This window comes from Gymnoscopelus braueri (genome assembly GCF_963280865.1).
Source record: "Gymnoscopelus braueri genome assembly, chromosome: 3".
Taxonomy (NCBI): Eukaryota; Metazoa; Chordata; class Actinopteri; order Myctophiformes; family Myctophidae; genus Gymnoscopelus; species Gymnoscopelus braueri.
The window spans coordinates 5,957,668-5,982,667 of record NC_137612.1 but is presented as its reverse complement, the minus strand read 5'-3'; the positions used below and the strand labels follow the sequence as shown (position 1 = coordinate 5,982,667).

Below are 25,000 nucleotides of genomic sequence, written 5' to 3'. Positions count from 1 at the left end.
AAGGGAGATGCCAGCCACCCGTCTGAGAAAACTCATTTCGGCCGCTTGTACCCGCAACCTTATTCTTTCGGTCATGACCCACACTTCATGACCATAGGTGAGAGTAGGAACGAAGATTGCTCGGAAGACCGAGAGCTTTGCCTTCTGGCTCAGCTCTCTTTTCGTCACCACAGTGCGGTACAGCGACTGCAATACCGCTCCTGCTGCTCCGATTCTCCGGCTGATCTCCTGCTCCGTCCTCCCCTCACTCGTGAACAAGACCCCGAGATACTTAAACTCCTTCACCTGGGGCAAAGCCTCATTCCCTACCCGGACTGCACAATCCACCGGTTTCCTGCTGAGAACCATGGCCTCAGATTTGGAGATGCTGATTTTCATCCCAGCCGACGCACACTCGACTGCGAACCGATCCAGTGAGAGCTGAAGGTCCCGGACCGATGGTGCCATCAGGACCACATCATCCGCAAAAAGCAGTGACGCAACCCTTAGCTCACCGAACCGTATACCCTCTCCGCCACGACTTCGCCTCGAGATCCTGTCCATGAAAATCACAAACAGGATAGGTGACAAGGCGCAGCCCTGTCTGAGACCAACCCCCACTGGAAAATAATCCGACTTACTGCCGAGCACACGGACACAGCTCTCGCTTTGGGCGTACAGAGATTGGATGGCCCTCAACAAGGTCCCCCTCACCCCATATTCCCGCAGCACCTCCCACAGAAACTCCCGGGGGACCCGGTCATATGCCTTCTCCAAATCCACAAAACACATGTAGACCGGATATGCATACTCCCAGGCCCTCTCCAGGATCCCTGCCAGAGTAAAGAGTTGGTCAGTTGTTCCACGACCAGGACGGAAACCACATTGCTCCTCTTGAATCTGAGGTTCGACTATCGGCCGGACCCTCCTTTCCAGTACCTTGGCATAAACTTTCCCAGGGAGGCTGAGTAATGTGATACCTCTGTAATTGGCACACAACCTCTGGTCCCCCTTTTTGAAAAGTGGGACCACCACCCCAGTCTGCCACTCCCTCGGTACTGTCCCAGACTTCCACGCGATGTTGCAAAGACGTATCAACCAAGACAGCCCCTCAACACCCAGAGCCTTCAGCATTTCTGGACGAATCTCATCAACCCCCGGAGCTTTGCCACTGTGGAGTTGTTTAACTACCTCAGTGACTTCCTTCCGGGAGATTGACGCCGATCCCCCATCATCCTCAGGCTCTGCTCCTGTCAGGGAGGGTGGGTCTGATGTCATTGGGTTTAGGAGTTCCTCAAAGTGTTCCTTCCACCTCCCTATGACTTCCTCACTTGAAGTCAGCAGAGCCCCATCCTTGCTGTATACAGCTTGGATGGTTCCCCGCTTTCCCCTCCTGAGGTGCCGTATGGTGGTCCAGAACAACTTTGGTGCCGCCCGAAAGTCCTTCTCCATGGATTCCCCGAACTCCTCCCACACCCACTGCTTAGCCTCCGTCACAGCTGTGGCTGCCGCCCTTCGGGCCTGTCGGTACCTTGCAACTGCCTCTGGAGTCCCCTGGGATATCATACCCCGATAGGCCTCCTTCTTCAGTCGGACGGCTTCCCTGACCACCGCTGTCCACCAGGGTGTTCGAGGGTTACCGCCCCTTGAGGCACCTAAGACCTTCTGACCACAGCTCACAGCCGCAGCTTTAGCAATAGAGGCTTTGAACATTGCCCATTCCTGTTCAATGCCCCCAACCTCCACAGGGATGCCAGAGAAGTCCCGCCGGAGGTGGGAGTTAAATTCCTTCCGAACAGAGGTCTCCTCCAAACGTTCCCAGTTCACCCGCACTACACGCTTGGGTTTGCCAGGTCTGTCCAGAGGCTTCCCCCGCCATCTGAACCAACTCACCACCAGATGGTGATCAGTTGACAGTTCCGCCCCTCTCTTCACCCGAGTGTCCAGAACATGCGGCCTCAGATCAGCTGATACGATTACAAAATCGATCATTGATCTTTGGCCTAGGGTACTCTGGTACCAAGTACACTTATGAGCATCCTTATGTTTGAACATGGTGTTTGTTATTGTCAGTCCATGACTAGCACAGAAATCCAATAACAAGCCACCACTCAGGTTCAGATCAGGGAGACCACCAATCAGGGCCCAGTATGCAAATATGGGGCGGGTTTATCACCAGAGGCATCTTTTTTTTAATCCGCCCCTTGGAAATGCAGTTTCCACTCAGAGATTCCAGACTAATATCTATGCAGTGATATTAGTCTGGCCATGCCAGGCTATACTTGGCCTGCCCCGTGGTCTCTTCCCAGCTGGGTGTGCCTGGAAAACCTCCCTGGAGAGGCGCTGCCCTGCAGGAGGCATCCATATCAGAGGTGTATATTCAAATAAAAACTATAGGGTGGCAAAACTTAAACCGGCTATTTAAAAAATAACACAAATAGCCGATATGGCCAGACCATCAGATAGACTGAAAATCACAGATGAGCTGACCGATTCTTTAATGTGTTGCCTGTGTTTTTATTGAACAATTAGCGCAATAGATTAGACAGAATAAATTGATTAAAGGTTTGCGATACGATGTGAGTGTGAGGTCTAGCCCATTGGTTCTCAAAGTGGGGTCCCGGGACCCCCAGGGGTCATTGAGGGGGTTTCCAGGGGGTCCCCAGCTAAATGATAGATAGTTGGGAACCAAATGTACCCTTATGGGTCTGTAACTCAGAGAGTGTACAAATGGAACCAAATGGACCCGTTTCCATTTGTAACCTAGGCTCTCACAGTTAAATTAACATTGATTTTACAATATAAAGTGTGGTCCCAGAGATAGAAATGCCATTACATGGGGGTCCGTAGCCTAATGCATGTCAAGGGGTCCTTGAAATTGAAATGGTTGAGAATCACTGCTAGAGCCGTAAAAATCTTCTCTTATGGGGGTCCCTGGCATATCTTTTCAAATGGGGGTCCATGGGCTAATAAGTGTCAATTTGGGGGTCCTTGGCATGAAAAAGTTTGAGAACCACTGCTCTAGCCAACACCAACTCGGGACTCCTGAATCACTCTCCTATCTAACATCAGGGTTTTGAGCTCTAAAGTGTTGTTAGCTAAGCTGTCGAGCCGCAGTGCTTCTACGTATAGGTGGTGCAGCTTCTTGCCTTTCCTGGCTTTGCCCTGGGTTGGCTCCCATAGTGTCAGTTTGCTTGCCACTAGTTCCGGGTGCCTGACGCAGTGCCCTGCCAGACTCATCAAATTAAAGGTATAAAAATGTCAGCAGGGGAACAAAAATTAGCCCTGTTTGCAGTCAGTATTCTGGTGTATCTCTCGAGCCCGACAGAGTCTCTGCCTGTGTTGATGTCAGTGCTGCTGGATGAATAATGATGAATATCAGGTTATAAACTAAATGAAGAAAAAATACAAGCCATCAGCATGTATCCCCTTCAACATCTTGGCTCTAGGTATCAAATTGTATTGGATAAGCAATTTGTGAAATATATTTGGGTGTTTTTACCCATACATTTATCTAAATTAGAAGAATTCAATCTCTTCAAAAATGCAATTCTGGCAGATACCAGCATATTCAACACACTTCAATTATCAAAGGAAAGAGGAGAATTGACTGAGGGATTTTTATAGAGCAGCTCAGATTCAGCCATTGATTGGATGGTGTAAACCTAATAGATCAAGATGGAAATAGATAGAGAATTTGATCGGGAGAGGTCTACTGAGATCAACATGTTCCATCTTTAACCAAACATGTCTCAGACCGTAACAATCCCTTGATTACAGGAATTTCAAATTTTCCACGTAACAAAGACAAAACCGGGTTTGGAGTGAAATAATTACGAGGTATCAATTGAAAGGGAATTTTTAAATGACCCATTGACCTATGACCCAGTTTCCAGACCCAGTACTTATGACATGAGGTTTATTGGGAGGTTGGATTGGGACTGGTTGTTCCGCTTACTGTACAGTCTAAAAAAGCAGGGTGATGTTACAAGCTTCCTGGACCTTAAAGCACGACTTCAATTTGCCGAATCAGGACCACTTTGGGTGCTTTACAGATTAGAGACTTTATAAACAGGTAACTATTGAAAGGAGACAGCACATTGGAAGGAGAGATCTTTGATATTTTCCAAAACTGCCTACAAGGATTCTACCTATCAAAAACTTGTGTCAAAATGACATATTGCTCTTCAGAATTTGAAACGAGATAATACTAAAAGCAAGATGGGAATCAGAGGGCAACCTCACAATAACAACGGAAGAATATAGGACAGTCTGTTTTGTTACTTGTGTGATATTTTGCTTTCTATTTTGATTTGAGTTGTTCGGTCCCATGGGCACAATATATAAAGACAATTTCTACAACACATAAAAAAAAAGGAAAAAAAGTAGCCTATTTGCTCAAATGGCCATGTGGTTCAGGGGAAGTTCCCCTAAACACACATCTCAGAACATACAATAGGTGCAGTATTCCTAACCAAGACTAGCCCAGTCACCATTGTGACCGCCCTATGGCCTTTGCCAAAAATCTAACTCTGCATCTTCAACGCCAACGTCAAATCAGTCTCACAGTAGGGGGCGGAGCGAACCGCACAACAAGAGCAAATTGAAACCCAAATTAGACGCAGGAAATGGGGCTGGATTGGGCACACCTTGTGGAAACCACCCTCCAACACAACCAGGCAGGCCATAACCTGGAACTCTCGGGGGAAAAGAAAACCATGAAGACCCAGAAATAGCTGGAAAAGGTCTGTTGAGGCGGAACTCTTTGCCATGGACATACACATGAGTGGACAGGAATATTACCAGAAACACATAAAGAGCTAGCCTTAAATTACCTTAACGGGTCTGTAACTTTGAGAGTGCACTCTGAGAGTTATGGGGGTCCTTGAAAATAAAAAGTTGTGTCATAATCTGGGGAAAACCTGAGACTGACATTCAGTGATCGGGTCTTATGATCAAAATAAGAACATTATAATGTTAAGTAAAAAACAAATAATCTAAAATTTGGCCAAGTCTTTGGCCAAGTCTTGCCACGGACACATTTGTCCGTATACGGACACATTGATGACCTGTGGGCCCTGAAGCAGAGAAGATCGCCTCTAACACCAAACCAGCTGGAAGAAGTTCACATGAATGACCTATATAACCTATGCTCCCCAAAGAGCAAAAGGGTTTAGGTCAAGTATGAGTCAAGTATGATCTTTGCCAGGGCTTGTTGTCAGTGTGCCTGTCTTCTCTTGCAGTGTGCTGGTTGGAGGTGATCAGGGGGCTTAGAGCAGTGGTTCCTTAATGTGCAACATTGTTTTCTCACTCAACAGTAAACAAACCAACCTACAGTATAAGTGTATAGGCCTACAGGGTATCTGCACATTTCTAAAGTGACAATTTAAGGACTTTTAAGACCTTTTTTAATACCATATTGGCCAAATTGTCAAATACTACATAAGAGAGAGGCAAACATTGTGAGAATTGCCGATCTACAAGCTCACAACGCCTCGCAGTGAGAGGCGTTGTGAGCTTGTAGTTTGGCTATTGTCACAATATTTATCTGTGGAACCGAGTCAAACTAAATGTAATGCCTCAACTCCTACAATTCCAAGTGCTTGTCAGGGTGGGGGGTCCCCAGTTCAAATGTTGATTATTTTGGGGGGTTGCGGCATTATATTAAAGTTTGGGAACCACTGGCTTAGAGACACCAGTGTCTCCCCAGCCCAGTGCATAAAGAGTCCCTTGGTCTTTCTCTTCTTCCTGCCTCCGGGGCCACACTGTTGGAGCATGGCCACAGAAGAGCATTTTGATTCATCATTTGTGTTTGTTTGCATTCCTTCAGTTATGTTTGGCAGCATGTTTTTTCCTGCCTTATTGTTTGTTCTTTTTCATTTCATTTTATTTATTTTTATTTGGTTAAAACTCTCTCACGTTTCCCTTTATTTGTTATGGTCCCTGAGCCAGCCATAACACCATGCATCTCTAAATGATCAGGGAAAATCCTCAGACGGGTTGGGGGGGGGGGGGGGGGTCTTGTTACAGCGTGAATCCTTTGGATTCATAAATTGGACACGATATATGTCTCCCAAAGTCATGAACAAGTACTTTGCCTCAATCAATTACTGTAAACTGTTCTCGTTTTCAATAAGCTATATATGAATGGTTATGGAATATCACAACAGAGAAGTGTGTAGAAATGAATGCGTCATCATCATCACTGTTGAGTTGTGTGTGAGTTTGCGGTGATGATGATGATCATTGCGGTGATGATGATCCTTGCTGACTCGTTGAGGAAATCTACTTACAAGATGGCTTCTATGTGGAAACATACAACTTGCAGCAGCAACACATTGCATAAGTTGTATGTATCACAACTGAAAGTTAAAGAGGATGTAAGTTATTGTAAGTGTTAAAAAGCTCGATATTTCAACAGTAATCATTGCTATGAGTGTTTGTTCCGTAGCAGGGGTCTCCCAATCTCCCCAGCTGTTTTTCAGTCTGGGATATCAATTTGATGTAATCAAATTTTAATCTCTCTTCTGATTGTATCAAATTGTTATCCTGACCTGAAAATGTATTTTCTGTTTAGCCTACTGAAGAGCTGGAGAGACCCCAGTTACTGAACAAATACTATAACAATATCAGATGTCACATATTTTAAAGGAGTAGTTCACCCCAAAAATTACTCATTTTCTTTCGATTACAAACCCCATAAAGCCTTGAATTCATTGATTTTTTTTGTCGCATTCCTATTCCAATAATTTGATGACTGGCGGTTTCTCCGGTAGGAGACTCAAATTACCTGCATTTGTGTCTCCTACCGGAGACATTACGATCTTTCCGCCGGCCATCAAATTATTGGCTTATTTTTTCAAAAAAGAAATCCATGAATCCAAGGCTTCATGGGGTGTGTAATCAATAGAAAATAAGTAATGTTTTGGGTGAACTGCTCCTTTAACAAATATCACGTATACACCCCCTTCAATGTCATATAGAGCGTCGCAGTTCCCGCCCACTTCCTGTTTCTTTTGGTGCCGGAAGAAAAAACTCAATGCATTTTTCCATTGACATTTCCAAAAATATTTATATCTATTAATTTAAGCCTCGAATCAAGCCATCACGAGATGACATGAATCATGACCATAAAAATTCACGGTCGATGCGGGCCTCGTCTAAGCATGACTGATATCCCTTATTTACAGCCCCGTAAAGCCCAATGAAATTTCAACGACTGGCGTCCCTTAACCCTTCCCCTGAATACTGTATGGTGATGATGACCATGTTGTGTGCTGCTCCTGGTGAAAGTAGGGGAAAGGTGCTCGCCATATAATCTAAACATAATAATAGTGACCTTTTCGTGTATAGAACACCACGTCAACTGGCTGTGGCCCAAATAACTACTCTCCACATGCGCTATTTATAGATCACAAACGCTTGAATGGCACGATTAGGAAAAAGCACAGAGGCTTCAAAGCAAAGACCTATACGTACATGTATCAAGTACAGAGAGAGAGTGAAACTTTAGTGCGTATTATATACCTACTCCTTTTGTGGAGTAGATTTAGGCATTAGAAAATGTTAACATTTTTAACTACTTCTAACTTGGCGTCGCATGTTTTGAGACGTGTCATAATAGGTGGACATTTTTAAAAATGATAAAAAGTTGTGAAAATAGCCGACCTACAAGCTCACATTTGCAGTGCGACACCAATGTATATGGCAACGTATAAAATAGGGCTTAAAGGAATAGTTCACCCAAAAGATGTCTTATTTTCTATGAATTACACACCCCATAAAGCCTTGAATGCATGGAGAATTTCTTGTTTTTGTCGCATTCCTGAGCCAATAATTTGATGACCGGTGGGATCTCTTTGAGTCTCCTGTTGGCTCAGGAATGCGACAAAAACAAAAAAAATCTCCATGAATTCAAGGCTTCATGGAGTGTGTAATTGATAGAAAATTTGTAATTTTTTGGATGAACTACTCCTTTACGTGCTTCTATAGTGTCCCAAATATGGCATCATGTTGAATGTATCAGTGGTTATTATTCTGTATTCACACGTGCTTCTGGTTCAGAATAGAATCCACATGAACACACAGAGAGGTCATTTCTCAAGGTTTGCCTTACAGCTCAACCATGTAACGCAGAGCCAACCGTGAGCCACTGGCCCTTAAGGCCTCTATCTCTGCCTCACAGTCACCGACGTGTTGAATTGTGTATCATCTCCCACAGCGTCATTAGCCACTTGAGCACCAGCATCCCTATTCTGAGGAGAACTGAGGAGAATTTTAGCCGAAAATAGCCAATCATTCAAGCTCACAACGCCTCGCGCTGCGAGGCGTTGTGAGCTTGTAGATCGTCTATTTCCGGCAAAGAGGTTTGGTGTAGAGAGAAAAAAGAGCAGCCTAAGTACAGAGTGAAAGGTCAATTTTACAAATTATTGACAGTTTAAGTGGTTAAATGTCTTAAAATACACATGAACTAGAATCCAACATACACTGATGACAGTGCTGTCAAACAATGAAATCTATGAAAAAGTTTAATATGAAACACAATTTTATATACTATGTAGTTAGTGGGGGTCCCTGCTTCGTCTCTCTCTCTCAGACCCCTCTCAGAAGCCCCTCTCAGAACCCTCTAGAGTAAACCATTATTTTATACTTTGGCTATTCAAAAATAGCAGATATACAAGCTCATAGCGCGGCACCGAGTGCCGCGCTACGAGCTTGTAGATCTGCTATTTTTGACAAATCTAGCTTTTTTTTTTACAAATCCTTGAATATATATATTTTTTAAGCAAACATTTGTAACTCAAATCTTTGCTTCTGTGGGGTCCCTGGAACAAACTATTTTGAGATGGGGGTCCGCGGCCAAATACATATAATTTTGGGTGGTCCTTGACATGAAAAAGTTTGAGCACCACTGCTCTAGACCCCTGGTATAGAGGGTTTATTTAACAAGAAACAACAGTGACCTGAGGCAATCACATTGTGCAAACCTACACAATGTGATGTCAGACTGTCCCGTTATTGCTGGCACAGAACCAACCCCCTACATCTACCCCCCAACCATCTCCCCTTCCCCCTGACATAGAGGTTCTTGTTTCTCTGATTAGACGAAGAACAGAAAGACATTTCGAGGTTTCGTGACGCATGATGCTTTCAGTTTCAGCTCTGCTGAGCTAACGTGACACACCCTCGGTTCGTAAAAGGAAAGTAATTGACAAATATGAGTTTTTTTTCAAATCTTGCTCCTTTAATTCTTGGAAACCAAAAAAAGGGGAACAAAAACAGACAGTTGTAAGATAACAGACGTAATCCAGACAGAGTGGGTTAGTTTCACAGTCTACTTAGAGTTGGTTTACGTACTGTACTCTCCTTTATATTAATTAGCAGTACCAGTTACTGGATTTGTTTGTGTGTGTGTGTGTGTGTGTGTGTGTGTGTGTGTGTGTGTGTGTGTGTGTGTGTGTGTGTGTGTGTGTGTGTGTGTGTGTGAGCGTGAGTGAGTGCGTGTGCGTGAGTGAGTGAGTGCGTGTGCATGTGCGTTCATGCACATGTGTGTGCACGAATGCGTGTGCACACTCGTGATACAAATATATATAATGCTGCTGAGTAGTGCATTTAGGTAGGAAAACGGTCCTGTGCCAAAGGCAATGGATGGACCACACACACACACACACACACACACACACACACACACACACACACACACACACACACACACACACACACACACACACACACACACACACACACACACACACACACACACACTAGGGCATTAACGAATAGTGATTTATGGTATTCGAATTATTCGACCCAAAAGTATTCGAATATTCGATTATTCGATTTGATTATAAAAAATTAAAAAATTTAAAAAAAATTAAAAAGTTTTTTTTCTTTTTTTTTTTTTTTCAATTGCATTGATGACTCGACTCAAGGAATGCGAGTTGACGTCACACCAGAGCTCACAGCTGCATGTCTGCTCTAGAAAAGCCACTAAAAAAAAAGAAATCTTAAAAAAAAGAAAAAAAAAATGCTTTTTTTTTTTGAATAGTCGAATAGTGGTTTGATAGTCGAATAGTCGGTTTGATATTCGAATATTCGAATATTCGACTATTCTGTGAATGCCCTAACACACACACACACGCATCATCATACTAAAATATTATTATTACGCACATATTCACACTCATAGGTACACTCACATACAGTATACCTATAACTGCTCCGAAGGTCGGAGGTCAAACCACACACACATACAGTACTGTACGTAACGTACATAGAAAACATACGGATGGTAAAAATTGTTCGGCTCACAGATCAGCGAGCCTCGCTGATCTCACAATTAGGGTTGGGATCCTTTAGGATTTTAACGATTCCGGTTCCTTAATGATTCCATCTTAACAATCCGATTCCATCTTAATGGAACCAAATGGACCCTCAGGGGTCCATTTGGTTCCATTTGTACCCGGATCTCAACCCTATCTACAATGCTGCCTGGGACACACAAGTGCTGTCATCTCTCATCATGTAAGGTCCCTACATGCTCCAAATTAAGCCATCCACCCATGCACCCATCACTTATTCACCTGAAGTCACTTAATGATGATGAGACACCATCATCATACTCCTTTGAGGGTTGACCCCACCTTCCTCTGGTTCCGTGGGGTGGGTGGGTGGGTGGGTGAAGAGTAAAAACAACTACGTGTGCTGGGGTGACCACCTCACCACTTATCACCGCTCCTCAGTGACGTCGTTTTGTTAGTAATCCTGGGTGGATGGCTTAATTTGGTGTCTAGCGTCATAGTTCACCACTGTTCCCTGCATGGTCCAGCTCCTCCACTGGGCTGATGCTCTTCACACTGAAGAGAAGTTATTCATTGTCTCTGTGGGGTTTTCAACAGAGTCTTTTCATCCTCCACCACCACCTCACAGTTCCACCCTCTCTCCTCCTGCCTTCTTCATGAGCTACTGTGGGCGATAGGTGCTATAGGTGGTTCTAGGTGGTTCTAGGTGGTGCTAGGAGGTGGTTCTATAGCCCCGAACCGACCGACCAGCCCCTTTTTAGCTTTGGTCGACTCTCACTGACTCTGACAGACCGTTCCTCCGCTCTTCCCCCCGGCGGCAGCCTTCTTCCGTCTCTTGTTGAGCAGCGGGTTGCTGGACGTGTCCAGGTCTTTGATCTTCACCTGGTCGTAGTCCACGCGCATGGTGGCCAGAGCACTGGTCATCTCCTCCTGTAAGGGGGCGGGGCAGAGGGCGGGGCAGGGGGCAGAAGATCAGGAAAATAAGCTTGGGCAAAGGGGGATTGTTTCACTACCGAATGTAGGGCTGGGCAAAATATGTAAAAATATATGTATTGTTGTTGTCGGGCAGAAACCTCTTATCTCCATATTCTATTTTTGTGTTTTTTTCCTCGTAAATTAAAGCCCTACTTGATCATACTACAGTGTCACACAAAAGCATCAAAAGTGTGTGTATGTATGTATAGGTGTATTATTTCTTTTTTGTCATCTTCTTCTTTCTGTCTTAGTTTTCCCTGTATATGGCCTCTTGTATGCATTTGGTGATGACTTGTTTCTGTTTTCCTTAATTTCTTTTTAAAGAAATTGATAATCAAAAGTAGCAGATCTACAAGCTCAAAATGCGGTGCGAAGCGACGCCTTTTGAGCTTGTAGATCTGCTACTTTTGCAGTTTTTGAATTTGAATCCTGAAAAGTAACAGTTTTGGACATATGAGGTTTCCACCCGACAGAGACGATATATATATATATAATACAATATATCAAAACCAATATTTAGAATCAATGGATCAACACACAAAAAATCTGGCAAAACTCACAAAAATAGGCAAAATACAGTACACATGTTGTGAGCTTGTGCAGCTGCTATTTTCACTATTTAAAACATTATAATTGTTTATTAATCGTAATTGAGGCAAAAGTTTTAAATAATGGTAATACTGATTTGCGAAGTCATAACCCAGCCCTACCCAGAATGGCTGTCTGTGCGTCAGAGGATGAAACAGCACTTTTATCATGATTATCGATGAATCAGTATTTATACAGGCCTACGGAAATATCCTTTTCTTTTTTCCTTAATCATGGGTCTGTTCAACTTCAACACTACTGAAGGGCTGTATTATGGTCAGTTGCAGGCAGTGGTGTAAAGTAAGTATTTGAGTATTTACAATGTTCAATACTTTTTTTACTTACTACCCCACTACATCTCAGAAGAAAATATTGTACTTTTACGCCACTACAATTATATGACAACTTTAGTTACTATTACTTTGTAGATTTTGACTATTATTACAAAACACACTAACCACTTCAGCCGTATATATATTTCGGCCATTTGAAAATAGCAGATCTACAAGCTCACAATGCGTCGCGATGCGACGCATTGTGAGCTTGAAGATCGGCTATTTTCAAAAGATTCTTTATACATTTTTAACTTGTGAAATGGGACAATCTGCACAATGACTACTTTTACTTTTGGTACTTTAAGTATATTTTGATGCCGATACTTTTGTACTTTTACTCAAGTACATTTTGAATACGGGACTTCTACAAGTATTGATACTTTTACTTCAGTAAAACATGGATGTGAGTACTTCTTCCATCACTGGTTGTAGGTTAATTCCTTCAAATAGAATGACACTGTTCAACCCTATTATCTGTAATGTAATTGCGCTGTTTGATATAACTCGATTTCCAGGCCACTACGCACTGTACGCAGGCTTCAAATCTAGTTTAAAGTGGTCTCCGTCCGTATATGGGCATGTTACGTTTGTGATGCTCGCCATCCACCATCCACACACAAACAATTTTTACATATAGGATAAAGTTGCCAATTTGTGCAGCACACAACAGGGCTTGTGGGATATTATTTTAGTTACAAGTCAAGTACTATTAACTATCCATCACATCTTAATCACAAAGGACAGGTGACTGCAATCAAACAGGAAATGACTTTAAAAAAAATTCTTTAGACGACATCCATGGCCAGTGATGATATTGAAATACACACTGCTACATTGTTGCCATGTTGCATGGCTCAATCAGACTGTAGGCCTACGTGGCAGTGTTGCCATGTCTGCTTATTATAAGCGACTTTGGGCTTGTTTTTCTGTAAAGTTGCTAGTAAATATTGTTAGTTGCGGGTTTGCGTTTTTTTTTGGGCTTGTTTCTAAAGTGTAGTTGCTTATTTGGGCTTGCTTCCTAATGTGGTTACTGGTTAGGAAGCATCTAAAAATATTTTGTGCCAGGGAATCTCGTTACCAGATTTGTGTTACTAAAATGTTGTAAAAAAATATTCAACATTTTTAGCTTTTTTTCCATGAAAATAGTAGATCTACAAGCTCACAACACGTTGCATCCACGACTCGTTGTGAGCTTGTAGATCGGTTATTTTCAAATAATCAATGTGCTCATGTGGCCTATAGTCTCTTGTTTTGGGCTTGTTCTCGGTTGCATATTTCTCTCGCAAAATCTGGCAACACTGGTTCCCAGGTCTGTTACTGTATCTGTGTGTGGTATGCAAACTAACTGGCAGAGCAGCCAAGGATTTACCAGTTACAGTAATGCTTTGTGTGTTGGGATGTGGTTTTCCATTGATTAGGCAATAATACTGGCATGTTTTTGGCATCACTCTCTGTCAAGGTTCCAAGAGAGCTGAGATGATGCCAAAAGATGACGTGAAAACATTGCAGACCACTGATTGGTCAGAGAGAATCGTCACTAGTGTCACAGCGTCATTTGGAAGCTCCGAAATACATTTAACCTTTAAGCTAGCTGATAAAAAATAGCACAAAACTGTTTTTTAAGTTGCAGAAATAATTGGGTGGAGAGTAGTTGCCTCAATAATGACAGAATAAGACTGAATAATGACAGTCTAATCCTAATGTAATCCCAGTCTAATCCTAATGTAGACTTGGACTCTGTGTATTCTATTCTTTCTAGCAATTGATAATATTTCTGGCATGTTCACTATTCAGAGTAAAGCAGAGAGAGCACGAGGAGGCCGACAGTGTAGACAGAGCAGCTGGTGAAGACATCACAACAGTCTTAATGTCCTCTAAATCGATGTTAAAAAAGGCCAAATCTTTTGGGTCGGCGGCAAAATGCATCCCCTCCCTAAAGCCTCACTCCTAACTTTTTCTCAAGCTTGGCAGCCCTGTGTTGTAAATGCGAAATGAATGAATATTGAGCAACGGGCCTATGGCATGGCCTATTACTCACCTATTATGTTTTTGTTGGACTGTATTAGGAGGAGTCGTTCTTAGCTCTGCTATGCATTCTTATAGTTTATCCACTTTTATTTCGTTTTGACTTGACTTTTGTTTTCAATTTCAGTTTAGTTTTGAATGCTATTTAAAGCGGTTTTGCTAGTTTAGTTTAGTTCTTACTTTTTGAAAAGGCTTAGTTTCATTTTAATTTTTTTTTAGTTTTAGTGTTAGTTTTAGGGGGAGGGGGGTCAAGCTGGGTCAAGCTCTACAAGCTCACACCGTGGACACCTTTTGACAACAGAGTTAAAGACTGCCTAAAACATTGTAAGATTTCATATCCAACCCAAAATACTAGCCTTATGTATTGTTGTTCAACTATAATCCCTGGTAGAATCGAGTTCAGCAATAGAAAAGCACCAAACCCCAGTCCACACCGATGATTCGCAACACAAGAAGTTCAAACTGCAACCACTTGCAATCACTTGCATATTTCAACCACTTGCAACAGAATCCCAAAACGGAACCGACCGGCAGCAAAGGCTCATTTCAGACCGCAGCAACTGGTTGCAACTAGTTGTTGTGTTGCGAATCTTTGGAGTGGACTAAGCTTCAGAGTGGATCATGTTCATGTAATAAAGACCAACCTGTTGTAATTTCTTCCCCCTGTGGCTAAAGAATCATTAACAGACGGCTGATCAACACTTCCCTTTTTTGACAACTTTTGAGAGAAAGGTTTGACGTTCCATTTTCAATGGGGAAACAAATTTAGTAAATGTCCTTTTACATGGTAGGCCTATACAGTCACCCACTTAGACCTGGAAAACATCTGTGTCATTTTAGATTTTAGCTTTATATTTGGCAAAAACGTTTAGGATTTAGGAGGCAGAAACCTCTTCTCTCCTATGTCCTACTTTTGAATTGCGTTTTATTACTGGCGATGATTATCTCACCCATCACTGTATTTTATATGATAAAGTGGGTTGGCCATCTCTCACAGTACGTAGAGAGCAACATTGTATTTTATTTATTTATAAGGCCCTGTGTGGAAAACTTCCTTTGTACCTATCCTCGCTTCTGAAACCTAAAGTTACAGGTCATTCAACACGTTCACAAACCCACATTAGATATACCAGTCCTCGTAAGAGCAGTGAACAAGGAAAGACTGCTTTCATGTATTATGCTCCACACAAATGGAACAAACTTCAGGATACTCTGAAACTGGTGCGATTGGTCTCAATTGAGACATTTAGGGTGCTTCTCGAGGACACACTACATAGTGATTGTACCTGCTTCATGTAACTCTATGCTTATTTGCATCTGTGACACTGTAATATGACTCAAATGTTTGTTATTGTTTTTCATTATGTATGTATTGTATTTTATATGCTGTCATCAGGGCGTCCTTGAAAAAGAGAGCTTGCTCTCAACGGGCTTCCCTGAATAAATAAAGGAAAAAGAAAAGAAAGAAGAATCCTGAAAAGTAACAGTTTTGGACGATTAGTAGAATCAGCCTCAGGTCTAAATGGGTTAAATATTGGGTCACACATATTTGACCCCGTGGTCATTTAATAGGTATCACTGAGGAGGTGCAGTGTCAGCTAGTGACCAGAGGATGTCAGTGTTGCAGTGCGGCTGACCTTAACGTCGTCCCACATCTCCCTGTCTTCAGTCAGGACTCTGGTGGTGTGGAGGGGGGTGGAGGGTACCACCATGGACTGCTGCAGGGTAGAACCACACACACACACACACACACACACACACACACACACACACACACACACACACACACACACACACACACACACACACACACACACACACACACACACACACACACACACACACACACACACACACACACACACACACACACACACACACACACTCTCTCTTTAGACTTGCCTGTTTGTACATACACACATATGGTAAGTGTACTCTCATAGAAAACCACTTAAGCCCTATTCTATACTGGTAAGACGGTGTCACCCGGTGAATCTCACCCAGCTGATCTACAAGCTTACAATGAATGTGTCTCATCCTGATGTGCTGTGAGCTTGTAGATGTGCTATTTTTGTAATTTTGAAAAGTAAAAACAGGTTAAAAAAATTGCAAAAGCAGGTTGAAAGTGATTCATTTATACGGCACATTTTATAACACAACACATTGTATTAGTTGAGTTGCAGTTATTTTTTAGTTAAAAGTGTGTGTGACACAGAATAAATTGGGCTTTACAGACACACACAAAGTTGACAATCAATGCAAGACATGTATGCATAATTATCAGGTGAATGAAGTGCGTAACAGACACAAACTTACATTGATCCAGGGGTGATTCATAAACTGAGTGATGGACATTCTCTCATTGGGGTCTGTCTTCAATAATTGGTTGATGAGATCTTTGGCTAGAGCAGAAGCACATAAATATTAATATACAGAATGGCATGCACACGCATGCATGCACACATCACATGAGTCTCTGTGGACCTAATCCATATAAAACTGCATGGAGATTATTGAAATTAAAATGTGATTATTTTGGGGGGTCGCGGCCTGAAAAGGTTGAGAACCACTCAACCACTCCACTGGTCTAAACAAAATGCAATCTAAATGGCACGCTGCAACAAATAACTGATGTCTCAAAGGAGACATCGGCCTTCTCTTGTGATTGGACCTTTCATCCAGTGTGAGTTTTGCCAGACCATTCAGAATATTTATGAGCTGCTATTTCTTGCCCTTTTATCACAGCTTATAAAAGCACACAGAGAGCACGTGGAAAAAAAAGGTTTGACCATGCTAAGTCATAGCTTTTAATATGTGTAAGGCAAATATCAATAAACATTTCAGTATGTGTTTGAATAGAGGCCTTAATGGTTGGAATAGTTCTTTCTTCCAGCATTGCTGCCTATAACCATTAGCACTTTCAAAATAAAATGCATAATGTCTGCGCAGTAGAGTAGGTAAAACTGTCTGTTCCACTGTGACTTCTTGTTTACATAAGATCCAGTAGTCAGACACCAAATGATTACATTTATGTTGATATACCGGTATACGTATATCTCATAAATGAACACATAGCAATCGTTGTTGAGCACATACTGTTGCAACCACTGTTTCTTTTTTTTTCTAACATGGAGGACAAATGTGCATTAAGCATACCGTGCATTGATTACAATGGGATTAGCAGCTGGGTGGAAGTACGGCTGTGTGCTCCCCAGTGTGATATAATTAACTATGGTGCCCGATAGACCGGAAACTCCTCCCCCCACATTGTGCAAGTGGAGAACACCTCTGTGTGAGTTGGTGTGTGAGTATAGATATCAGCTTGGCAATATACTTTCAACTTCATTTTAGTGAGCTGCATCACAAAGCCCTGCTAAACTAATGGCATGTCTGTCAGTCTGTGCAACCTGTACTGTATGTACGGTATATGTACGTCACTGTCCACCAGAGGGTGCTGAAATCGACAAAACAAACTGAAACATGCTAACACCTCTAGACACCTCTTAATGAAAGCCAAGCAGTTTATCTCAATATTCTAGATTTCTTTTACTGTTACACCTTGTATACGTAAGTAAATCTATTCAGACATTGTAGCACACCTCTAATTATCCACACGCACAACTCTAGTAGGAGCGGCAGTGGCTCAGGGGTAGAGTGGCTGATAGAGCGGCGTGATGGGAACCGCAAGGTTTCCAGTTCGATCCCGGGCTCCCCCAGCGTTAGTGTCGAAGTGTCCTTGAGCAAGACGCTGAACCCCTAGTTGCTCCCGATGAGCAGATTGGTGCTTTGCATGGCTTCCTCCGCCATCAGTGTGAGTGGGTGAATGTAATGCACAATCTATGTAAAGCACTTTGGATAAAAGCGCTATATAAATGCACCATTTAGGTCATCGAGAGAGACAGCTAATGGGGTTGGGCTTAATTGGAGTGATGCGTGATTTGTACTTAGTTGCGAGCAATTGTCGTGCAACGTAAAATAGCCTATATACAAGCTCACAACACGCTGCAGCGCGACACGTTGCGAGCTTGTAGATCGACTATTTTCGGCTTCGGCTGGCATTCATAAAATCGCCGTCCTGAAAATGTTGATGTCTTCACTAGTGTAGTAATGCAAACATATGTGTGGGTGTCCTCTATTGTCTCACCTTCCTGTGACACCTCGGCCCACTCCGGGTTGGGGAACTCATACTGGCCCATTCTGATCCTCCTCTTCATCCCCGGGGAGATGGCCTGGCCTGTGTTAGAGTAGAACGGAGGAAACCCACATAACCTGATAAGAGAGAGAGCGAGAGAGAGAGAGAGAGAGAGAGAGAGAGAGAGAGAGAGAGAGAGAGAGAGAGAGAGAGGGGGGGTTAAATCACATGAGATAAGAGAGAGAGAGAGAGAGAGAGAGAGAGAGAGAGAGAGAGAGAGAGAGCGAGAGAGAGAGAGAAAGAGAGAGAGAGAGAGAGAGAGAGGGGGGGGTTAAATCACATGAGATAGAGAGAGAGAGAGAGAGAGAGAGAGAGAGAGAGAGAGAGAGAGAGAGAGAGAGAGAGAGAGAGGGGGTTAAATCACATGAGATAAAAACAAACAAATAAAATAATAGTGGGCCTTAAATAATAAACGGCTGGGATGAAACAATAATAATATCTAAGCTTAAATAGATGTCATAAAGACAGCAGCAGTCACTAATAGCTAATAAATGTATTTTAGTTGTCTTTTACTAAGAGGATTGAGGGTTTAATTTCCTTAAAAGAAACAATCGTTGTATTGTGTAAAAAAAATACTTGGTGTATACATTTTTAAGTATACAAGGTGTTTGCATAAGCCAGTGGTGGACACTATTTGTAGATTTTTTATTATTATTAATAATAACTAATTCAAATAAAAACTAATTGTAGATTTACTACAGTACCGTACAATTTTCAAGTATTTGCACTTTACTCGTGTATTAGTTTCTTTTACTGCATTATATTCACTACACTTCTATTATGAAGGTTGGCGTTAGCTTTAGAAGTCAACCGTTGACATATTTTTCTTTTCAAAAATGCGATTGGCCTCACGCTGTGTTCCTCACAGGAGGAAACCTCTCACAGAACCCACTCTCTCATCCATGGATGTATTAAAAGCTCTGACCAGAAACCATCTTACCCAGCGGTCGGTGGTCAGTGGCGACGGAGGTTTGACCGACATGTGGACATTTCCACATCCCACCTATTGTAATTATCCTGTCGCTCAAGTTAAACCATTAAAAGCGGGAAAGCATCTGTGTCATTTTAGATTTTAGCTTTATATAGCAACATACATTTTTCAGAAAACTCTTAGGGTTTAGAACATTGGTTTAGAGCAGTGGTTCTCAAAAAATAGCAGATGTACAAGCTCACAGCGTGTCACTTCGTGCCACGCTGCGAGCTTGTACATCTGCTATTTTTCTTTTCATTTTGAAAATAATCTTGAAAGTGTTGACTAAAGATTTAAAATTTTAGGGAAAAAGTTGGAAAACCAAGTTTGAGAACCAATGATTTAGAAGACATTTGTAGAATCGGCAGTGGTGGAAAGTAACTAAGTACATTTACTTAAGTACTGTACTTAAGTACAATTTTTAGGTATTTGTACTTTACTTGAGTATTTCCAATTTTCAGTACTTTTACTTCTACTCCACTACATCTCAGAGGCAAATATTGTACTTTTTACTCTACTACAATTATTTGAAAACTTTAGTTACTAGTTACTTTTCAGATATAAACTATGATATAATGAAACATACATTAACCACTTTAACCCTGTTTTATACCTAGGCTATTTGAAAATAGCAGATCTACAAGCTCACAACACGTCGCATCGCGACACGTTGTGAGCTTGTAGATCGGCTATTTTCAAATATTTAGTACTTTTACTTTTGGTACTCGAAGTACATTTTGATGCCAATACTTTTGTACTTTTACTCAAGTAAATTTTGAATTCTAGACTTTTACTTGTAACAGAGTATTTTTATATTGCAGTATTGGTACTTTTACTTAAGTAAAGAATTTGAGTACTTTTTCCACCACTGAGAATCGGCCTCAGGTTTTAATGGGTTAAATATAGCGCTACCTGCCTCGGCTGCCTGTTGAAAGGCTTTTTAGTGCAGCTTCGCTGATATTCAGCGAAGCCACACCCGCTGGGCGGCAGTGGCTAAGGGGTCGAGTGGCTGGATGGAGAACCGCAGGGTTCCCAGTTCGATCCCGGGCTCCCCCAGAGTTAGTGTCGAAGTGTCCTTGAGCAAGACGCTGAAACCCCTAATTACTCCCGTTGAGCAGGTTGGTGCCTTGCAGTGGTGGAAAAAGTACTCAGATATTTTACTTAAGTAAAAGTAGCAATACCACAATATAAAACTACTCTGTTACAAGTAAAAGGCCTGTGTTCAAAATGTTACTTGAGTAAAAGTACAAAAGTATTGGCATCAAAATGTACTTAAAGTACCAAAAGTAAAAGTACTAAATATTTGAAAATAGCCGATCTACAAGCTCACAACGCGTCGCGGTGCGACGCGTTGTGAGCTTGTAGATCTGCTATTTTCAAATAGCCTAGGTATAAAATAGGGCTAAAGTGGTTAATGTATGTTTTGTGATATCATAATTTATATCTGAAAAGTAACTAGTAACTAAAGTTTTCAAATAATTGTAGTGGAGTAAAAGTACAATATTTGCCTCTGAGATGTAGTGGAGTAGAAGTAAAAGTATTGGAAATTGGAAATACTCAAGTAAAGTACAAATACCTCAAAATTGTACTTAAGTACAGTACTTGAGTAAATGTACTTAGTTACTTTCCACCACTGGTGCCTTGCATGGTTTTCCCCCGCCATCGGTGTGTGAATGTGTGTGTGAATGGGCGAATGTAATGCTCAATCTATGTAAAGCGCTTTGGATAAAAGCGCTATATAAATGCACCATTTACCCATTTCCCTCTCCCTGTTTCCTGTCCATCTCTACTATAACTATAAATAAAGGTAGCCTCCAAAATATCTTTAAATAAGGACTTCTTCAAGTTCGAACAGTTTGACCAGGCTGAGGATTCTCATCTATCATCACCTCATTTGAGACGGACATTATACAGGATCACAAAAACTGCCTTTTTCCACCTTTGCAATATTGCCCGCCTTCGTCCCAGCCTATCACACACTGCTGCTGAGACACTCATCCATGCCTTCATTACATCCAGACTCCACTACTGCAATAGCCTCCTATACGGTGTCACCACCAAAGTTCTCAAGAAACTACAGTCTGTACAAAACTCTGCCGCCCGCCTGCTCACCAGAACCAGGGACCACACCAGTCCTCCGTGACCTTCACTGGCTCCCAGTCAGGCACAGAATAGATTTCAAAATACTAATCACCACCTTCAAAGCCCTTAACAACCAGGCTCCCCGCTACCTCTCTGAACCCCTCCCGCTCCCTCAGGTCTGGTGATGCCAACCTCCTGGACGTCCCCAGAACAAAGAAACCAACCTGGGGTGACGGGGCCATCTCGGTGGCCGCCCACTCCCTATGGAGCTCACTCCCAGCTCACATCAAAGCTGCCCCCCACCCTCGCCACGTTAAAAACCACACTCAAAACCCACCCTTTCAGACTCGCATTCAGTACCTATCCCCCCCTTTTTTTTTTACCTTTTCTTCACTTTAACTTAAACTTTTTAATCTAGTTTTTTTTCCTAATAAAGTTGTTTTATTTTGTTTTCTGTTTTGTAAAGCGACTTTGAGTACTTACTCAGAAAAGTGCTATATAAATTGAATGTATTATTATTAGTGTGTGTGTGTGTGTGTGTGTGTGTGTGTGTGTGTGTGTGTGTGTGTGTGTGTGTGTGTGTGTGTGTGTGTGTGTGTGTGTGTGTGTGTGTGTGTGTGTGTGTGTGTGTGTGTGTGTGCGTGCGCGCGCGTGCGTGTGTTTTTTCTTGATTCCATTGCGTTTCCATGCTGATGATGTTATAGGAGTTTCTATAGGCTTTGTGTAGCACAGTGGTTCTATACACAAGTCTGTGGTTATGGCAGGGCCGCTGTTGCTGTAAATGCATTGTGAAAACAACAATACAACAATGCATATTTTAAGTACTCCAGTACTTTAACTCAAGTAAAATTTGGATAAACTTTCACCCAGTAATGGGTTTGTGTACTTTGTCCACCACCGGTATACATACAGTATATGCATACAGTACACACAGGAACACAATACTCACAGGATGTACATGATGACGCCCAGAGACCACATGTCACATGACTTGTCGTATTTTTCCGGGCCCAAAACCTCAGGAGCTTATCGATGACAACACACGCACACACGCACACACACACACACACACACACACACACACACACACACACACACACACACACACACACACACACACACACACACACACACACACACACACACACACACACACACACACACACACACAGAGAGAGAGAAATAGAAACAACATGAAACATGGATAGTAAGGCTACAAACGCTTAATAATAATAACAGACATTACTTCACGCTATTTATTAGCACTTCCATAAAAAGTGTATCTTTTTAAAATAACATTTCACCTACAGTACCAACATTATCTTCATAATTAAATATGGGGGTCCTGCCCCCCTGTTTGGGAACCAGTGCCATAGTGAGCATTAGTGAGGACCCATACACTTGAAGATGGCTTTTTTCTACAGGCAAATACGATTTTTGTCTCTCAAGAATGATCTTTAGAACTGACTGTCCACACTGTTACTTTACAAGTGATCAGATTGGACCTATCTGCATCGGTTGCTGTGGTAACCACGTAGGAGTGAGTAATGTCAACTTATATATTCTGTATATATTGTTATGACGTGTCCGTGGCCAAAAATAGCTGATGTACGTACAAGCTCAAAACGTGTTGTGATGTGACATGTTGTGTGAGCTTCCCTAAGTGGTATTTCAAACCACTTAGGGAATGTGGTTCAAATCTGATTCACATTTTCTTTTTGCTGTTCTTCAGACTTAAAACCAATCTGATTCCAATCTGATTCCTATCTGGATACGGGCCAAAGATGGGATTTGGGGCAGAACATATTAGCCTATAAGATGCAAGAGCGTGTTTTATGAGACGGTGGTCTGTTAACTCACCCACATAGTACGGTGTGTAGCAGGGCGTCTGCAGAGGGTTGTGTAGCGTGGTCTCTTTGGCGAAGCCAAAGTCTGTCAGTTTGAGGTCGGCGTTTCTGTCCTTACTCGTGTAGAGCAGGTTCTCTGGCTGCAGGTAAGGAAAGGAAGGAATTATTGTTGTTTACATTTCAGACAGAATGAGCCCAGAGACACTGCGCATAATCCAGGCTTCAGACGGAGAGAGAGAGAGAGGCTGTGGGGCTCACCTTGATGTCTCTGTGTGCAATGTTCATGTTGTGAAGGAACTCGATGGCCGTACCGATGTCCCTCATGATTTCTGATCCCTCTGGAATGACACAATACATCCATCAATCAATCAAATGTATTTATATAGCACGTTTCATACTGCATCAAGGGCAGTTCAATGTGCTTCACAGAATAGGTTTAAGATAAAGGTTAAAAAACAGGAGGATAACAACAAATAGAGTTATGCAGAAACAGGTAAAAGCGATGCTAAAAAGGTGTGTCTTAAGGTTTCTTTTAAAAATGTCAACTGCTTCACTGACACGCAGCTAGCCTCTGGCAGACTGTTCCAAAGGCTATAGGACCATAATAGCTAAAAGCTGCTTCCCCGTGCCTTTTTGTTCTAGCCTCTGGAACATTTAGGAGACCGGTGCCAGAGGATCTAAAGGGTCCTGCTGGGAACATACCTGGAAATCGTTGCGGGACAAGTAGCCCGGAGCATTTCCATGTAATGATTTAAAAACCAATAAGAGGATTTTTAAATCGATTCTAAAACTAACAGGCAGCCACTGCAGTAGACATCGCTCACGCCCATCAAACCACGACACAAGGTACAGTACAAGGTACTGTACCCTGTTTGTCACGTCATATGTTTGATTACTATGTTTAACTTACTACTTGTTTACTATTTTAGGTGAGAAACTTCTATACGGTAAGGCCTGTATGGGTTTCCTTTCTCACCTGCACTTATTTCTGTATCTTTTAATAATGTTACCTTTGAACTGTTTGTATTATGCGAATAAAAAAAAACCCAAAAAACATGCAATGTACAAATGTTAAGATACAGTTTAAACACGAGTATAATACAAATGTGTAGGAAATAAATCTATATTTCATTCTCCCATTCTCCTGTTTTTTGTTTTTTAATCACTGGGTTGTTACAGTATGTACATTACATACATACAGTATATACTAGTCTTATGCTTGACTTTTAGGCCTAATTTATTTTTGTATTGTACTGTTTGACCCCAGGAAGAATAGACACTGCTGAGGCAGTGACTGACGAATGGGGATATGAAATAATAAACAATTATACTTTGTTGCTCGCTGGTGTCCCGTGCCACAATAGCAGATCTACAAGCTCAAGCATGTAGATCTGCTAAACGGGACACCGGCGCGCAACAAAGTATACATCAGGCTTTCGAATAATCGTTCTACCCTGGAAATATGCCGGTGGTTTATTTATTTAACTTTATTTGAATGTTTTCCCCTTCTCTATGTGGTCTCTGTCGGGTGGAAGCCTCATATGTCCAAAACTGTTACTTTTCAGGATTCAAATGAAAAAGTATCAAATGTAGCAGACTTGATTTGAAAATTTTATTGGAGGATAAACCCCTTGAGATGCAGCATCTCGTCTTCCAGGGGGTCCTCAGGCACAACACACAAACATTGATACAAAACAATCACATAA

At 42.1% G+C, this 25,000-nt stretch overlaps 1 protein-coding gene across 1 annotated transcript in view; it reads right to left on the bottom strand.

Annotated features, from left to right (window-relative positions):
* Positions 1-10,459: 10,459 nt before the first annotated feature.
* mapkapk3 (MAPK activated protein kinase 3) overlaps positions 10,460-25,000 on the bottom strand; it is a 38,809-nt gene continuing 24,268 nt past the window's right edge. Inside the window, exons 4-10 of the mRNA XM_080425143.1 lie at positions 23,553-23,632; positions 23,308-23,434; positions 22,397-22,472; positions 18,348-18,472; positions 16,520-16,605; positions 15,841-15,921; positions 10,460-11,210 (exon numbers count right to left, since the gene is read on the bottom strand). Of these exons, the coding sequence (XP_080281269.1) occupies positions 11,055-11,210; positions 15,841-15,921; positions 16,520-16,605; positions 18,348-18,472; positions 22,397-22,472; positions 23,308-23,434; positions 23,553-23,632 (731 nt within the window). The 3' untranslated portion in view covers positions 10,460-11,054. The remainder of the gene's footprint in view (positions 11,211-15,840; positions 15,922-16,519; positions 16,606-18,347; positions 18,473-22,396; positions 22,473-23,307; positions 23,435-23,552; positions 23,633-25,000) is intronic.